The sequence below is a fragment of the Lagenorhynchus albirostris genome, chromosome 21 (genome assembly GCF_949774975.1).
Source record: "Lagenorhynchus albirostris chromosome 21, mLagAlb1.1, whole genome shotgun sequence".
Classification (NCBI taxonomy): domain Eukaryota; kingdom Metazoa; phylum Chordata; class Mammalia; order Artiodactyla; family Delphinidae; genus Lagenorhynchus; species Lagenorhynchus albirostris.
The window spans coordinates 3,003,352-3,022,141 of NC_083115.1; the positions used below are offsets into that span (position 1 = coordinate 3,003,352).

Below are 18,790 nucleotides of genomic sequence, written 5' to 3' on the forward strand. Positions count from 1 at the left end.
TGGTAACCATGTTTGTTTTCTATGTCTGTGGATTTATTTGTTTTGGAAATAAGTTCATTTGTATTTTTTTTATTACACATAGAAACGATATCATATAACATTTATCTGAAGTACTGGTGTATGATGTGCTCACTTCACAATCCCTCTGAGAGTTTCATGGTTAGCTCAAGTCCATCACAGAAGGAAGGTGGATGTGCATGGGGTTGGGGGCACTGAAGCCTCAATGTTTGGGCACAGAGTAAACACAGCGGGTCTTGCTCCAAGGTCACAGCTGGTACATGTTTTTGCTGCACCTGCAGATATGGACATGCAAGCATTTCTCAGGAATCTCACTGGCAACAAGCTTATGATAAGGTATGATGCTACTGTTTGAAGTAAATGTCCCATCCTGCTTCCAGTGATGAGTTTTTAACCATAAAGCAAAATACTCCCCACAAATTGAAAATGTTAAAGACGTCACACTAAACCACATCATTTCCCTTCACTTGTTTTGAAATTCAACTTCCTCTTTATTTCGAAATGGCTTATCTAAACCAGTCTTCCTTTGCAGAGGTGACCTAGGAAATGAAGCAATGAGCTCTGTGGCTTCAGTGATGACCTTACTCCTCCGTGCTACACGGCATGAACAGGGCGGGAGCGGGTGACATGATGCAGCCCGGTCCTCTCCTTTCCACAGCAGAGGCAACGGTGACATGGGACCACAAGGTGGCCCTGAGGAAGGAGACTTGGGTTCAGACTTATTGCCTACCTTGTTTCCCACCTATTTACCTATTACCAGCCCTGCCTGCTTCTCAGGATGCTGTGAGGACCCATGGGGTCCTTGCTAACAAAGCCGTTAAGTGATCTGGGGCCAGCCTGCCTCTCGGACCTTAATCCTGCACCCTTCTGCATTGTGCCCACTGCCTTCTAGCCACACCGACTGCAGGTAGAATTCATTTCTGCCTCAGGGCCTTTGCACAAGCTGCCTTTTCTGCCTGGAAAGCCTTTCGAGTTCTGTGTCTGGCCCCTTCTTGTTATTCAGACCTCAGCCTAATTCAGTGAGATTCACTGAAATCAGTGAGAGCCTCTCAGAGCACCCAGTCATGCTGGTGAGTCCCCGTGAGCCCCCCGTTCTAAGTCTCTTCAAGGCACTTCTCCCACCTGAGCAGGGTCAGTGACCATCTCCTTCTGGCTTGGAGCCCCAGTGTGGTGGACTGTGCCCGGCATACTGTGTGCTCACTGCACATTTATTTAATGAATGGCTGAAGAAGGTGAAAACGCTCTGGAGAAAACAAAGCACTGCGTGAGATATAAAATGTTTTTATTAACGAATAAAACCTTCCTTGCTTTCACTTAGTGATTTCTCTTGGAAATGACAGCAATATTACACTGATTACTCCAAGAGCCAACATCATGTAGATGAAAACCTGCCTTTGCATCGAGCAAGAAAGACTGGAAGGCAGTTGCTCTGTATCACGTTTCAAGGGAAGACGATTCGCGTGTGTACATCCCTCCTCGGGCGTCACCGAGACACGGTCCACTCACCGAGGTTAATTTCATCTATTCCCCTTGAGAAAGTGAAGAGCCTAAAAAGGAGCAGCTGCCGCTGAGGTGGCGGCGTAGGGGAGCTGCTGCTGCCCTGCCCCCGGGGCCCTGGTCAAGGCTGGCACATGGCCTGCAGGCTGGCCCGGGAGACCGCCCGACGCTGCAGCTCGCCACGGGGAGGATGCACCTCGCTAGACTACACGCTGGGAAATGCCCACGGGCTCCTTCTGCCATGAAACCAAGACCTAGTTACTAGTTTATTGGTTGTGATGCTCAGTTAGGCACGACAGAAGTTGGCTTTAAGTGCGAGAGCAGAGGCCCCAGAAGCTGAGTTTACACGAGTCAGTGACATACTATACAGGGCGGCCACACGGTTTAATCTATTTACACTCTTCCTACCAGGAGGGCTGAGGGAGCGCTCCTGCAGCTGTCAGGTCGGGGCCCACCAGTCCCCTCATCACAGGCAGCGAGGCCTTTCTCTGCACCCCCTCGGCCTCACTTTCCTCAGTTCAAACACCACCACGAAGGGCGCTTCCGTGTCCCTGCCCAGCCGCGGGGTCGGCAGAGCGATGACCCCACCTGCTGATCCTGGCTGGAGCAGCCAGGGAGGGATCTGCCCCGAGCGGATCTCAATGCCCCAGTGACCCATGGCACTGCCAGGAAAAGTTCCCGTCCTCGGGCACCGGCTGACACGTGGGGTTTCCAAATACGTTCTCCAACGTGCCATGTCCTCACTCTTGGTTAGTTGCTTCGGGTTTTAAATCAGCTGTACGGCTCCAGAAGCGACCAGGGGTGCGATGGTTTTGTATCGGATCAAGTGCTGTGAGCCCTCCTCCAGGTCGATCACATAGTCCCTGGAAGAGAAAACAATGTACCCGCGGAGCTCGGCTGCAGCCCCATGGGGAGGAACGCTTCCCACCATCCACAACGCAAACGCCACTCACCTCTGCTCATCTGTTTCCGGTTCTACCAGTATGTTTTCTTGTCGCTCTTTCACCCTCAGAAACACATATGAATCCAGATCTGGTTTGGGAACTGCCAGGAGGACGATAGTGTGATCAGAAAATGCTCAGCTGACAAGATCGGGATGGAGAAGCTGCTGGGATTAACTGCCTCAGGCACAGAGGGAGCCCTGATGTAAAAGCTTCTCGGGGGCAGGGACCTGAGGAGGGATCTGGCTCCTTCTAGAAACAGCACGCTTCCCTCAAGGTTTCACACAGCACCCGCTCATTTGACAAGTGATGAGGCCCTAAGATCTGCAGGGTGCCTGGGAGGAAGAGCGAGGGCCATGGGAGAAACACGCGTGACGTCTTAGGAGGACAGAGTGTGTGAATCGGGCCAGAAAGTATGTCTGTATAAAGGGTGGGAGGACTGGATGTTAGGGAGGCTGGGTCACACGGTGATGGCCTTGAACGTCAGGGAGGTGAATACGGGCTGCGCGCTGTAAGCTTCCCTCCCTCTCTACCACCAGCCAGCACTTCACCACGAAGTGCCCCGCGCTGGCAGCTCTCCAGCCCTTCCCTGCCTGCGGCTCCGTTTGTGCCAAGAGGACCCCATCACCTGCGGGGTCCGGAGAACCCACCGGACAACTCAGTGTTCAGAGCCCAGCTCAGGTGTGGGGCTGCCCTCGGTTCCCTGTCTACGGGAGGGGGGTCAGGATAACTGACCACAAAGGTCCAGGGAGGGTCCCCTGGGCTGCTCGGGGGTTCTGGGCCTGCCAGAGACACCAACTTCAGCAGGGTCAGCTGGGCCCACTGGGCTGCTGCTGATGTGAGGAAACCCTCGAAGGATGCTCGGCTACAACGCCCTTCCACGACCCTGCCACTGTGGTCTCCGTGCTCCAGGGGGCATCTGGGCTACGTGAGCAAGGCTCTGATCTCACGAGGGCAGGCTGGCTCCCAAAGAGCTCCAGCCCTAGGCGCCCAGCTCTGGTCCTTGGAAGGGACCCAGGACAAGCGACACATGAGCGTCAGGAGGTGTTGGCCAGCATCAAGTAGAAGCAGCTCTGGGGCAACGGCCTGGACCCGGCTCAACTGGATATGACAGGTGGTGCTGGGCAGTGATTAGGGACGTGGTCCTTGCCCCACTCGTAAGTGCAGACAAAAGAGGCTAAACTGGACACGGACTGGGCCTCCTGTGTCCCTCAGGCAGTTCACCAAAATGACCAGTTCAGAGTTCCACAAGCCCAGCACGCGGTGGGCTTGCTCCTCGTGTCCCCTCCACGATGACACGCTGAAGCCCCGAACCCCAGTACTTCAGGACGGGAATGGATTTGGAGGCCAGACCTCTAAAGAGGCAAAATGAAGCCGTCAGGGTGGGGTCCTGATGCAACCTGCTGAGGAGAGGGACAGACAGCAGGGTGCGTGTGCAGGGGGCGGCCGCCTGCAAGCCAAGGAGAGAGACTCGGGGAAACCAACACTGTCAGCACCTGACCATGGACTCTGGCCTCCACATCTGTGAGAAGATCCATACCGGCTGGTCAGGCGCCCCCGTCCTGTCGGTGGTACTTAGCTGTGACAGCCGGGGCTAAGTCCCCCGCCAGCGGCAGGGCTCAGGGCGCGACCCCCAGGCTGGGTCGGCGAGGGACGCTCAGGGCTCGGCTGTCGTGAACTCAGCTTGGGAACCTGTGGACTCCAGGCCCCCGTGAGGTCCTGTGTGGACACGGCGAGCTGGGAAAGGCCGGGGAGGAGGACTGGAGGCCACAGGCCAGGGGGCCTGCTGGCTGACCCAAGGTTAGGGGTTACCACCAGGGCCCCCCCCCCCGTGGCTCGGCAGACTTTCAGGGGACCAAGCAAGGGGGCGAGAGGCAGAGGAGATGGCCGTGCTTCCCCCCCTGGCGCCTCCCTGCCGTCTGTCCTGCTCCCCTTCCTACAGCCGGGAGGCTGCTCACAACTGAAGATCAGGAGCACTGAGGGACCCCCGTAGGCATCCCAGCCTCCCAGCTAACTTCCCCCCCCCGAGAAGACAGGCCCTGCATGGCCTGGAACCTGTGAGGGGAACGCTGCTGCCCCCGGAGACCAGAGACCCCAGCATCTTCCTCGCCCAGAGGAGCCGAGCACAGCATGGACCCTCGGGAGGTGACTGCGTACGAGGGTGAGTCTGCACTTACAGTGGCAGCTACGAGAATTTCCTCTGAACCGGAAGAACACAAAAGTGATGCTGAAATCGTTAGCCCGGCGCCTGCTTTTCACGATTTTTGGTTTTTAACCCAGAACCCTTCCCCTCTGTCTCTTTTCTGCTGATCTATCTATGCACCTATTTGCCCATGTTCGAGAGAAGAGAGTGGAGATGAAGATGCTATTCTAAGACACCTGGAGATACGTGGGGTGTAAACTACGGCCCCTCGGGATGTCCGAAAGGAGAATGTTTTGCTCACCTGCCCTCAAGAGGTCCACCTTCTGTAAATTAGGAGGCATGTGCTTTAAGGCAACGTTCTTTAGGTAGGTCTCTGTGTTAGCCATGTACCTGAAACACACAAACCCACATCGCAGTGACGACACGCCCCGGAGCCACCAGGGCTATAAGACCAACAGCAGTGGCCCTGCGATTGGCCTCAGGGACACAACCACCAAACTCACACTGGCAAGCCAGGGAAATAAAGGCGGGTCCCATGCTCGCTGCTTACTCACTCTCTGGCGAAGGCAAACTCTTCCGGAGAAAGGCTGGAAGGCTCCCCCTCACGGCGTGTTCTCTCCTTTTCAAGGACGTGAGGGAAAAACCTCTCTATCTGTGGGGACAGGAAACACCTGTCAACGCTTTTTGCCATCAGCAAGTTCAATCAAGTGTGTCATCGAAGGTCTGGTCTGATTCCAGTGGCACACATGCTCGTTTTCTGAAACAGGTCGAGGTTAATCTAGAAAGTGTCTCTTAAAATGACACGTTTTCATGGTTGAGACTCTTTCTAATCATAAGACTTACACACTGGACTTCACGAAGGCAGGTTTCAGAGAATTTGGAGCAAAGGCCAGGGCTCAAAAAAGGAAGACAGTTTAAAAAGGATGAGAGGCTTTCATGAAAGAAACTCTGGTGAGACAACTGGAAATGGAAGTTAAGAGAAAGGAAGGGGCTGTTACCCAGCACTTCTGTGTCACTGTACAGACACAACTGTACAACCTGTGAAGTAAAACAGATACAGAGGCTGGAGAGACACACACAGAACATTTAAGCAGACAGAGAGTGATGCTCGATTATAAGACTATAACCAGGGACTTCCCTGGTGGTGCAGTGGTTAAGAATCCGCCTGCCAATGCAGGGGACACGGGTTTGAGCCCTGGTCCAGGAAGATCTCACATGCCATGGAGCAACTAAGCCCGTGCACCACAACTACTGAGCCTGCGCTCTAGAGCCCGCGAGCCACAACTACTGAGCCCATGCGCCACAACTACTGAGCCCGCGAGCCACAACTACTGGGCCTACGTGCCACAACTACTGAGCCCACGCACTTAAGAGCCTGTGCTCCGCACCACAACTACTGAGCCCACGCGCCTAGAGCCTGTGCCACTGCAACAAGAAGCCTGTGCACTGCAATGAAGAGTAGCCCCCACTCGCTGCAACTAGAGAAAGCCCGTGCGCAGCAACGAAGACCCAACACAGCCAAAAATAAATAAATAAATTTATAAATTAACAACAACAACAAAAGAAACAATATAACCAGCAAGGATAAAACCCACAATGAGGTGAGGCTTGGGAAGCGTGCTAAGAACTACCAGAAAACAACAACAAAGCTAAAAGCTACAGAAAGGTGTGTGGTCAGGAACCAGGAAAGGCAGTCTCGTTTGGAGTCAAAGCTCTCACGATCACCTCCGCCAGGGAAACGCTCTCTGCGAGCAGGACCACGATGATGGCAAGGAGGAGCTGAAGGCCCAGAGAAGGCAGCACTTATCCTTAAAGCGGTGAGGTCTCCCGGCTCGGATGCACTGTGTTCCAGGATGAACTAAATTCTCGTCTGTACGGAGTTTGAGTGTGTGAGGCACCTTCTCCTGTCCTATGTGGATCACCGCTGCTACTGTATCACTTCGTGCACTAAAAATACATGCCATTTCAGAATCTCAGAGTCACTGAGTTCAGAAGAGGTGGGAAAGATTAGAGGCAGACACATTTCCTGATTTTCAAAAATACAAAGGAGGAGACTCTTCCAACACACATCAGTGTCCTTCACGTTGTACGTGGCCTTACAGATAGACGGTCTGTGAACTCAAAGGAAAGTAGCGGTGCGCGTGTAGAGCATTCACCTCACCACATGCCTCAAAAAACTGAGCGGCCTGGCAGCTGAGGGTGGGGAGAGGCGTAGCGCGTCTCAAGCTTTTCAAAATGCGTGATGATGTCTTTAACGTCCTTGGGGACAAGCTGTAGCAGGGGTGCTGGGTGACAGCACAGACTAGGAGACGCATAAATGAGTGAAAGAAGAACACGGATTCAACTGACAGACGCCGATCGGCGGGGAAGGCTCTGGCGGGACATCGATCACTGGCCCAGTCCTACTAAAGAACCAGATAAGATCTCTGATGACACACTCATCAAACTTGCTGAAATAACTAATAGACTAGGTGACAAGACTGGGATCCAGAGACCAGGGAAATGGCCCCAAAAAAGAAGCTGAAAAGGGACAAGTACTGAGCCCTACACTGAGGGGTCAAAAATCAAGCCATGGAAGTACAGGAGAGTGACGGGATGGCGTAATAATAATAACAGCTTAAAAACTTCCAAAGAGGCTGGTGCTCATGGCGAGTGCGGAATGAACCCAGGGTGACGTGTCCGTCAGACGCTACATGACACTGGGTGGCGTTACTACCAGTCTGATACCCACAAGGAAAGTGATCATCCTGCTTTTCACAAAAGTGACCAAACTACAACGGGAACTCTGTTCCATTGTAGGTGGGATAATTTAAGAAGGATACTGATAAACCTTTTAAGGGAAGAGACCAGGAGAGTAAATGGAAATAAACGGCTGAAATGTTCAGCTGAGAGGACTCCCGAGAGCCTTCTGAGCTGCCTTCAGTATCTGAGGCGCGCCCACATGGTGGAGGGTGCGGCTGGCCCTTGAACAACTCGGGGCTTGAGTGTGCTAGCCCCCCCCCCGCCCCCGCCTGACAGGCGGCCCTCCGCGTCCCTGGTTCTGCACCTGGATTCAACCAACCTCGGATCACTTTACGGCAAACAGTGAAAAAATTCCATGTGCCGCTGGACCCACGCAGTTCACACCATGGTGTTCAAGAATCAAGCATGTTTGCTTTGTAATAACTAAGAGGACAAGTGGAACCAAATGAGAAGAAACTTCAAGGAGGTAAGAACTTCCAGGGTTAAAACAGACGTCATTGAAAATAAGCATGTTTTGCCGTTTCATTTTTATAAGTTAGACGGCCATAGAGATATAGCTGAATGTCACTAGCATGGTCCATTTGACATTGACTTAACGACAGATGCAAAACAGTTCTTAAAACCAGGTCCCCTCTGGTCAGTATTCCCTGTTCATCCACTGCCAATACCGCCACGCTCAGCACCGCCCGACGGTCACTCTGGGGGGGGGCCGTTCGCGCAGCAGACAGACTAACAGTGTCCCTGGAGGTGGGAGACAACCGTGCCGTCGATGCTTCTCCAGAACAGTCCCGCCCTCCCGACTCTGGCTCCCCTGACGTGGGGCCTCAGCACCACCTGCAGGCCCTGGACCCTCCCGCTCCTCCCAGGACCCTCAGTCCGCACGACAGCTGCCCCCTGCCCCCCGACCTTCATGAGCCGACACCGCAGGTAGCTGCTCAGGACGAAGCGGATCCTCTCCATCTCCATCTGATGGATGCTGACCTTCAGGTCCCCCTTCTTGGCCCTCCTGAGATTTTCTTCCTGTTAACAGAGAAAACGAAGTTTGTAAAAAACATGAGAGTCAAAGACTAAGGACCTTATTTGTTCAATCAGCGCACAGCCCATCATCGCTGGCAACATTAAGGACTCACACAGCCTACATTTAGGTCAGAGGAGAACAAAAAACTCATCATTTAAGGGCTCTCATTTCCTTCTAATTTCTTAACTACACATACAATACACGACCATAGTCTCACGACATAAAGTGCAGACAGCACTCGTTTACTTTTAGAAAATGACCACTTGAATAGAATCTGAATCTGGCTGGTCAGAAGGCCCCAGAAGAACCCCAGCCCGAGTGTGAAGGAAGCAGCAGACAGAAGAAATGTCTAAAGGGTCTTGGAAGTAGTTAAAACACCAGCTGAGAAACTGTAAAATACCAACGTTTCAAAGCCACCCTGAGGCTGACAGTGACTAAAGCCCGGCTCATCTAAGGCAAGGGCCACACACTCAGAGGCTTCGGGGCCAGGCAGCTAAGGTACCTGAGAAAGGTGGGCAGCCAGGAGCTGGGGGCCTGGGGAGCACATTGGAAGGGGCGGTCCCTACCCTGCTCTGGTCAGCTGTTCTCACGTACAAATGCAGGAATGCTGAGGACAGGTTTTTAGAAGCTGACATCCAGATGTTCATAGGAGCTCCCAGGCTTTGTAAATGTAGGTAATTAATTCAACATTAAAAAAGAAAAAAAAAACCCAAACTAGGCTGGGCCCAATGGAACAGATTTGCTATCAGCCTACGGCCTCTCACTGTGCCGACACACCTTCTAAGCTGCCCTCCTCTGAAGGCTGAGGGGCCACCTCTTACCATGTGCTGCAGCTGCTCCATGACACATTCTACGATCTCCGACTTGTTTTCCAGCAGCTCAGGGGCAAACTTTTCATTCATCCAGGCCTAAAAAAACAATGCCCGAAAAACGCACAAAGAGGCATTACTCACAATGGAGCAAAATAACCCTGGGAGTCAGTACTCACCCCTAAAATCACAGCTGCCTCAGCAAAGAAACTGTCTACCGGTTGGAAATACTGGAAATGCTTTGAAGACAAGCTATGTTTAATGATGGCTTTTTTATTTCCTTTAGTGGAAAGGCTGTGTTGTCAGTACACCTATGGCTGAGAGTAACCCTACCTGGTGTCCACTCGGTACCTGTCACCGGGCACCAGTGTCTGTATCTGCTATTGCCCACCAGGGGGCACCAGCGCCCTCCCATTCAGCTCAGAGCACTTTATAATTTTTTCATTCATCGCTATCATAACTGAGATGAAATGGATACAGTTATCCTTACCTTGTTGATGAGAAAACACAGATTACGTTATTTACTAACTTCCCAAGAGTACAAAGGATCACAAAGGAAATGGAGATTTATCTATTAAGCAGTTTTTGGAATAAGACGTTAAATCCCTAATTTATGACTTAGGCCCAGATGCTTGGTATGTTTCAGAAATTACCAAGGCTTAGGGAACTGAAGTATCCACTGGTGACTGAGGAAGCTGTACTTATCTTTCAATCACAGGAAATTGAGTTCTAGAATAGCTCAGAGTTACAGGCCAAGCACGCTCCAGTTATTCATTTTGACACACTTAAGTGTCTGCTTCTTCAATTATCACCATTCAGACGCATTATTAAATACCAGTATTGCTACTATCATAAAATTTTTTTTCAGGTGCTCGCTTGAGTGTGAATAGTCTGAATAGTGTTGCAGACATATAAAATTAATCAGAAAGACAATCTGTCTTTTCAAGTAGCATAATGAATGAGAAAAGATCAAACTGTCATAGAGAACTTATAAAGCAGGAGATTTTCTTTTTTTATATATAAATTTATTTATTTTATTTATTTTTGGCTGCATTGGGTCTTTGTTGCTGCGCACGGGCTTTCTCTAGTTGCGGCAAGCAGGGGCTACTCTTTGTTGCAGTGCGTGGGCTTCTCATTGCGGTGGCTTCTCTTGTTGCGGAGCACGGGCTCTAGGCGCGCAGGCTTCAGTAGTTGTGGCTCATGGGCTCTAGAGCGCAAGCTCAGTAGTTGTGGCACACAGGCTTAGTTGCTCTGCGGCATGTGGGATCTTAGTTCCCAGACCAGGGCTCGAACCCGTGTCCCCTGCATTGGCAGGCGGATTCTTAACCACTGTGCCACCAGGGAAGCCCAGGTTTTCTTTTTACCTGACTTTATTAAATACTGAATAGGTACAAAAATATTTATGAAATACATAATAACATGAAGAATACTGATAAACACCTATGTGCACATAGCTTCATTAAAGAGTATCATCATCATTTTACAAGTCCCCTTGTGTCCCCTCCCTCCTCAGAGGTGATCATTAGCCTGAATTTAGTGATTAATTTTCTGTAGTTTCATTACTTCTGTTTTTATCTCTACGTGGTGCTTACCAACCTTTCCATGACAGGGCACTCCAAGAAATGACAGCACTTGTATGGCATACTGGGTAAAATGGAGTAGATTTGGGGGAGAGTTCTCATTTACAGTATGAAATCATGGTAATAAAACATATAACAGTAGGGCAAAGTTTATATTAGTACAAAATGCTCAAATAAAATCTTTTCAAAATTTTTAGTGAGAAACTTGTATTTAAGTTCACAGTCTTTTTAAAAATAATCAAGTTCTCTGTTTGAAATGACTGCATCAAAAAAAGTTTAACAACAACCTGTTTATCACTGTTACAGGTGAAACTGTGCCGCCTCCACCTGCCGATTTGTATGTTAGAGCCCTAACTCCTAGCGCCTCAGAATGTGACTGGATTTGGAGATGCAGTCTTTTAACGAGGTAGTTAGGTTGAAAGGTGGTCATTAGGTGGGCCTTAATCCAATACGGCTGGTGTCCTTGCAGGAGAAGAAGAGGATACAGACACGGAGTTTCCCAAGGCTCAGTCGCTGGTACCTTCTTTTCTTTATGTACATTCACTCTCTATGGGAAATTATCTACAGAGAGGACAGAGCACATGAGGACACAGAAGACGGCCGTCTCCAAGTCCAGGAGAGAGGCCTCAGAGGAGACTGTGTCAGCACCTCGATCTCCTCTCAGATAGAAGAGCCTCCAGAACCGAGAAGATAAATTTCTGTCAGCAAAGCCACCCAGTCTGTGGCACTTTGTTAGGCAGCCTTAGCAAACTAATATGACCATTAAAAAGAGAAACTTTGCATTTTAGGTACCAAGTTTTAAATCGTATTTTTACCAGCATTCAAGAGCATCCTACGTATGCTCCCAGAGCTGTGCTCATCAGTGGCCTGTCAGGCCGGCCCCGAGGCCATGCTACACGGCAGCGTCCAGGCGGTGGCTGCCCTCCGGGCAGGAGAGCATCAGGCCGCAGGCGTGACTCCTGCTCACCCCCTGCCAAGGCCGCCAGACCCCACCCTCCTTGGGCTCCCTCCCAGGGAGCCCTGAGGACACCCAGAAGATGCCAGCAGTCTGGGCCCGGCTGACCTGGAGGGTGAGGGTCAGCATCTGAGCCTTTGCAGAGCCTCAGCATGTGCAGCACCACCAAGCTGGCAAGCTCGGCCCTGGACGACAGCTTTGCAAGGGTTTGAACGGTACACAGACGGTTTCTTCAGCAACTTATCTTTTGTTCTTCTATGTGATGCTCCTGACAGCTGTCCATGCTGTGGCAGGAGCTTTTACTCGTTTTACTGCTGTTTTCCTCCCTCGTTATGTGTATATGCCGTTCTCTAGGTATGCACCCAGGAGTAGAATAATTCGGCCACAAGACATGTGTGCCTTCTTTAACCTGACCAGAAAATAACGTTAATTTTTTAAAGTGACTGTACCAAGTTACACACACACCGTGGTATATGTGTGCTAAATTCTCTACATCCTTGCCAACACTTTATACTGTTCACCTTTTTCATTTCTACCACTCTGATGGGTATAAGTGATATCTCATTGGGTTTTAAATTTTCAGGGTGTCTGTGAATCTCCTGAAATTACACGCAAAGTTCTGCATGGGTGTATATGTGCATTATTCTGGGAGGGAGGGCCAGAGTTTCCACCAGATTCTTAACAAGGCCTGAGACATAATTTTTAAATGAACTTCCTTGGGTTTTATCACTCACGATGGCATGTAATGGTAGGAGAGAATGAAGAATCCTAAAGTAACAAACATGAGAGAGCTCTGGAAAGGGGCGGTGAGAGGGAGAAGAATAAGGCAGCAGGTGTAGTAAATCAAAGACACCTGGTTCACATCCTGGCTCTGCTGTCCTTGTGTGACCTTGGCAAGTTACTTTACACCTCTAACCTCTAAGCTTCAGTTTCCTCATCTGTAAAATGGAGATGACAAAAGTGCTTGCCTCAGGGCGTTGTTGTACTGATTATGACCACTTGCACCTAACATTCAGTGAGCGCTCAGCACACGTCAGACAACACTCTGAGCTCTTCACACATAATACCCCATTTCATCCTCACAAGAGCTCTGTGAGGCAGCCGCTATTATTACCTCCACTGACAGTCAAGGAAGTGCTAGAGACAAGCTATACAACCTGCCTAAGTTGTAAAACAGACAAGTGGGGACTTCCCTGGTGGCGCAGTGGTTAAGAATCCGCCTGCCAATGCAGGGGACACGGGTTCGAGCCCTGGTCTGGGAAGATCCCACATGCCATGGAGCAACTAAGCCCGTGTGCCACAACTACCGAAGCCCACGTGCCACAGCTAATGAGCCTGCACGCTGCAACTACTGAAGCCCGTGCGCCTAGAGCCTGTGCTCCACAATAAGAGAAGCCACCGCAATGAGAAGCCCGCACACCAAAACAAAGAGTAGCCCCCGCTCGCCGCAACTAGAGAAAGCCCACGTGCAGCAATGAAGACCCACTGCAGCCAAAATATTTTTTTTTAATTAAAAAATTAAAAAAAAAAGAGTGACATGCAGGGATTTAAACACAGGTAGTCTGAACTCCAAAACTACCAAGGTCTCCTCAGACAACAATTGTGAAGAGCCCTGGCACACAGGAAATACTCAATAAGCCACAGCGATTATGACTAAAAGGAGAAACAGCCCAGAAGCGGTTTGAGGTAAGCAGTGGAAACATACAGAACGGTGGACAAAAGGAAGTATTTGGAGGAAAGGGAAGAATAAGACCAGTTTTCTCGGGCTTCCCTGGTGGCACAGTGGTTAAGAACCTGCCTGCCAATGCAGGGGATACGGGTTCAAGCCCTGGTCCGGGAGGATCCCACATGCCGCGGAGCAACTATGCCTATGTACCACAACTACTGAGCCTGCGCTCTAGAGCCCGCATGCCACAACTACTGAAGCCCGCGTGCTTAGAGCCCGTGCTCCACAACAAGAGAAGCCACTGCAATGAGAAGCCCTCGTGCTGCAACTAGAGAAAGCCCGCGCGCAGCAACAAAGACCCAATGCAGCCCAAAATAAAAATAAATAAACTTAAAAAAATAAAAAAGACCAGTTTTCTCCTAAAGAAGGTGTTTCAGCACTTTCTAGACCTTACAAGTCTCTACCAAGCACTTCTGCGGTCCCCACAAATACCAAGCAGATCCTTTGCTCTGTGAGCTGTTCTCGTAAATGTCCCCAAAGCTGACCCTCTCTGGCCCCACTTGAGAATTTTGTGTCTGACATTATGAGGTTTCTATCCGGCTGTCCCCCTACTTCCTATTTCTGTGTAGATGGTAAGATGCGGTCTCTCTTCTCTTGAAATAAGCCTAGAGTTCCATCACATTTCCTGATTCCTGACATTTGCACAGCTGGACTAAATTAAAAGGCTGAGCTTGGAGCAGGGGGATTCTGTTTGGACTGCTTACCTGTTCCAGCCTGTCAATGAGCTCTGCAGGGGTCAGGACCACCTCCTCACTCCCCGCATCAGAGTCCTGTCCCGGGAGATCCAGTTCCTCTGTCATCTTCTCTGAAACCAGGAACCTAATAAATAAAAGAACCCATACAATGCTGTGTGTTCCATTTCTTTTCAAGAATATGCAACTACGTACCTGGAAAAGGGAAAGCTTTACTGCGGTTGTAGAGGCTCACTGGCAGTGGCTAGGGAATTCATAGGTTTTGGTTTTGTAATTCTTCACCTCTTCGTTCAAATCTTAGGTCAGGGACCAATTTCTCAAAGCGCTCACTCCTTACAAGGGCTTCCACGTGCACCCTGAATTGAGCACCTACCACACCCTGCAGTAATTATCTGTTTGCTTTCCAGAAGGAGGTCCTCTCCTCGGAGGCTGCGTTCACTTCAGCTCTAATATGAATCCTGGAACCTCTAAGGACTGGGGACACAGTGACCTGTGCAGCCCCTGCGCTCAGCACGGCTCTTCACTAAGAGCAGGCAAATAAAATTGCTGGGAGAACCAATCCATGCCCGTTTCCTGGAGCCACAAGGCCCAGCAACATCTGTCCGGTCAGTGACCCAAAGGGCTTAGGAAGGCGGGTGGTGGGGACGAGGGCGCGTCCCCGGAGCCTTAGGGACACCGAGAACACATTCCTCCCGCTCGCCTCCCGGGGCCACGAGCACAGGGTCACCTCCTCCCCCGAGGCGCGCGCGCACTCCCAGCGGTCCCACTCGGACGCTCACCTGGTCCTGGGCAGGCTGCGAAGGCACCCTGGGTTGGCGGGTGGCGAGGGCCGGACCCTCGCGGGAAGCAGCCTGAGGAGCACCGGCCGCAGAACGGTCCGCGCGAGGCCTTTCCGGGACGCACCTGACCCTCCACTTCTCAGCTCCCGCGCTCCTCTTGGACACTTCCCGTCCGGACTCAACGTCACTGCGCACGGACGGGGCTGACCAATCATGGCAAGACGGCCCCGCCCACCCTGGGGGCGGGAATTGCGTCCCAGTGGCTCGCTCTCTGGGCCACTTCCCGAGTGGAGGCGGGCCCGAGTTGGGCCTCGCCCACCTCGTCCCGGCTTGGGTGTGCGGTGCCGGATGACACCTCCCAAGGACCGTCGGCAGGGGGCGCCTGGTCACCGAGGCTGGGGGCTCCGGCGGCGTGGGCCTTCCCGCCACCGGTTGCAGCCGTCCGCGTGTGCTCTGGCCGACAGAGAGGTGGGCTGTGTTAAATCAGGCCGCTTCCACCTCTTGGGTCGTCTTCTCCACCCACTTCCCTTGTGGCCCTTCTGGTTACCGCATATCTGCAGGGGCTGCACCTGTGGCCACTACTCCCAGCTCTAAAAGCCTTTAGGCGAGTGGTTCTTAAAACGCGGTTCCAGACCACCAGCAACAAATCGGCTGGGACCCGAGAAAAATGCAAGTTCTCAGACCAGTCCGAGAACTGCGGAATCGGGAACTAGCGGGGGCCGGGGGAGGAGGGGGGGAGACGGTCAACAGGTTCATCAGGTGATTCTGAGGCAGGTGAGCTTGGAGAACCATTGCTTTAGGCAGTGCTTCCATCCCAGCTGCTCTCTAGGTTATATTGACATTTACAGTTTATGCCTTCTGCCTTTACTGTAGGGCAAAGATATATATATATATTTTTTTTTTCTTTGTGTGATTATAGTTTTTCATCTCTGAATTGCTGATGCTTTTCTTTCTGCTGCTCTCCTCTGTTTTCTGTGCAAAGTGTCGCTTGTGGCTCCCCTAGAAGTATCTCTTCCCCACCAATCTGAAGATTCTTTGTGATGTGATTAGAAAAAAGAAGTCCGGCTAATTGACCGATTGGGTAGTACCTGCCTGATTACAATAGTGTTATAAAAATAATTACAATAGAATATACTGAGTGAGAGACTGGCATATTTACAAAGGGCTGAGGAAACTGGGGGACAGCAAAGAGGTATTCCAAGGGAAGGGCCCTTTGAGCTGTGCTTGCAGAACGAGTTTTGTTAATGACAGATGATGGCCTTTTCCAGGTCCATTTCAATTCTGTGTTGCAGTGGTTGGTGGCTCAGTGGTTTTTAGTTGTGGCAAGTTGTGTTTTCCCAAGAGAGCTGCTCTGACATCAGCCTTATCCTGAACTCTTCTGCTCACACCTCTCCATCAAGAGGTGGAGTTTGTGATCTCCCCTTTTTAAAAAAATCTTATTTTGTTGAAGTATAGTTGATTTACAATTGTGTTCATTTCTGCTGTACAGCAAAGTGATTAAGTTATATATATATATATACATATAAACATACACGTGCTTTTTCATATTCTTTTCCATTATGATTTATCCCAGGATACTGAATATAGTTTCCTGTGCTATCTGGTAGGACCTGTTGTTTATCCGTTCTCTCTGTAATAGTTTGTATCTGCTAATCCCAAACTCTGTATCCTGTCTGAGTCTGTTTCTGTTTCATAGAGAAGTTCATTTGTGTCATATTTTAGATTCCACATAAGTGATATCATATGGTTTTGTTTTTCTCTGTCTGACTCACTTCACTCAGTATGATCATCTCTAGGTCCATCCATGTTGCTTCAAATGGCATTATTTCATTCTTTTTTATGGCTGAGTAGTATTCCATTGTATATATATACCACATCTTCTTTATCCATTCGTTTGTCGGTGGGCACTTGGGTTGTTTCCATGTCCTGGCTATTGTAAATAGTGTTGCTATGAACACAGGAGTATATGCATCTTTTTGAATTAGAGTTTTGTCTGGATATATGCCCAGGAATGGGATTGCTGGTTGTGATCTCTCCTCTTCAGTCTGGGAAGATCTTTGTAACTGCCTGGACCAAGAGAACGTGGCAGAAGTGATGCTGAACGGCTTCCGGAGCTGAGTCATGAAAGGTGGTGCAGCTTCCCCCCACTGTCTTTCTTGAGCTGCATCCCTTGGGAGCCGCGAGCTGACAGGTAAGATGTCTGGCTGTCCTGCAGCTGCTATGGAAGGTCCACGTGGAAAGGTCACTTAGAGATGGAGAGCCATGTCCAAGGAACCCCAACTGTTCTGTCCTTCAGATGTCTGAGTCGAAGGAGCCTTCAGATGGTTCTAGCTCTTAGACTTTGAGTGACCCCAGCTGACCCTAAAGGAGCAGAGACAAGCCATCCCTGCAGAGCACTGCCCAGATTGCAGATTTGTGAGCAAATATAGGTGTTTTAAGGCCCTAAGTTTTGGGTGTTTTTTTTAAATTTATTTTTAAATTTTTTTTGGCTGCATTGGGTGTTTGTTGCTATGCACAGGCTTTCTCTAGTTGCAGCACGTGGGCTTCTCATTGCAGTGTTCTCTTGTTGCAGAACATGGGCTCTAGGTGCTCAGGCTTCAGTAGTTGTGGCGTGCAGTTTCGGTAGTTGTGACGCACAGGCTCTAGAGCGCAGGCTCGGTAGTTGTGGTGCACGGGCTCTAGAGCGCAGGCTCAGTAGTTGTGGCTTGCGGGCTTAGTTGCTCCATGGCATGTAGGATCTTCCTGGACCAGGGATCGAACCCGTGTCCCTACATTGGCAGGCGGATTCTTAACCACTGCGCCACCAGGGAAGTCCATTTTGGGTGGTTTTTAATCAGCATTAGAGGACGTGAACATTAGTCTCTGAGCACAATCCCATTCTTCCATAATTCTCATTCCTACATAGCTTTGCAATGGTCTTTCCAAATATTCCTTAAGTGTTCTAGATTGGAGTCCACTCACCGATGACTTCCCTATATGAGTACCCATTGCTAAGTTTGCTCACTCAGAGTCTTCCCTTCCGTGGTGCCAACTGCCACCCCGGTCTCCCGCTGTACCCCAGCTGGGGAGCTGGCGTCCAGCGCCTGCTCCCTTACTAAACAGGGCCGTTACCTGGGACACATCACTTCTTTGGGCTTCGATCAGTTGTACTGCCTGTCCAGTGAGAACAAGATGTGCCTTCCTGAAGGCAGAGGGATAGATACAAAATTGGGCCCCCCCTTTCGCTTCTAAGATCTTTGGTTCCAACTAATATTCATCAGATAAAATCACTCTAGAGTAAAATGAGTTGGCAGAGAACGATTTCTGCTGTGTAAAGAAGGAGCATTGAAGGAGACGTTCCAAAGAGGATCGACAGAGCTACCTGTGGGCAAGCAGCACAAACTTCTGGTGGGACGGTTGGCCTGTGAAGTTCAGGAAGGTGGGAGAAAAGACCCGGCTTAAGTTACATTACGTTAAATGGAGAGAAAAACCAGGAACATCTGGTGGACGTAGCCCCATTGTCAAGAAGTTTTAAAAAATAATTACATAGCCGTGCAAATGGAACACCTTTCATGAAAATGATCATGTGAAAAAGAGAATTACGTAAGTTATGATAGCAGGAGGGTAAAGTTTGATGGTGATGTATGGAATTGCAGGACAGAATTTATAGGCAAGTTCTGATGATGAAAAAAGCAAGTGAACATGCCAGCATGGATTCAGATGAGTAAAACATGAAGCTACCAACATAGCAAAAGAAGGAAGAAGCTAGTGCCCAACAGTGAAGAGGATACAGAAAATAGGACCCTGTACAATTGAAGAAAGTCAATGCAATTTCCAGATACTGCTCAATGAAGGAGTTGATTGCACTTAAAGACAAGGCAAATGGAAACAGCCAAAATATATGTGGATAG

At 50.1% G+C, this 18,790-nt stretch overlaps 1 protein-coding gene across 1 annotated transcript; it reads right to left on the reverse strand.

The window, feature by feature from the left end:
- Positions 1-1,321: 1,321 nt before the first annotated feature.
- On the reverse strand, positions 1,322-15,064 carry GINS4 (GINS complex subunit 4). The gene is made up of 8 exons (XM_060136263.1): positions 14,901-15,064; positions 14,134-14,248; positions 9,181-9,267; positions 8,248-8,361; positions 5,154-5,251; positions 4,901-4,989; positions 2,469-2,559; positions 1,322-2,378 (listed from the first exon to the last, which is right to left on the reverse strand). Exons 2-8 carry the CDS (start codon positions 14,227-14,229, stop codon positions 2,282-2,284), a joined length of 672 nt encoding a protein of 223 aa, XP_059992246.1. The 5' UTR covers positions 14,230-14,248; positions 14,901-15,064; the 3' UTR covers positions 1,322-2,281.
- Between the last annotated feature and the right edge of the window lie 3,726 nt (positions 15,065-18,790).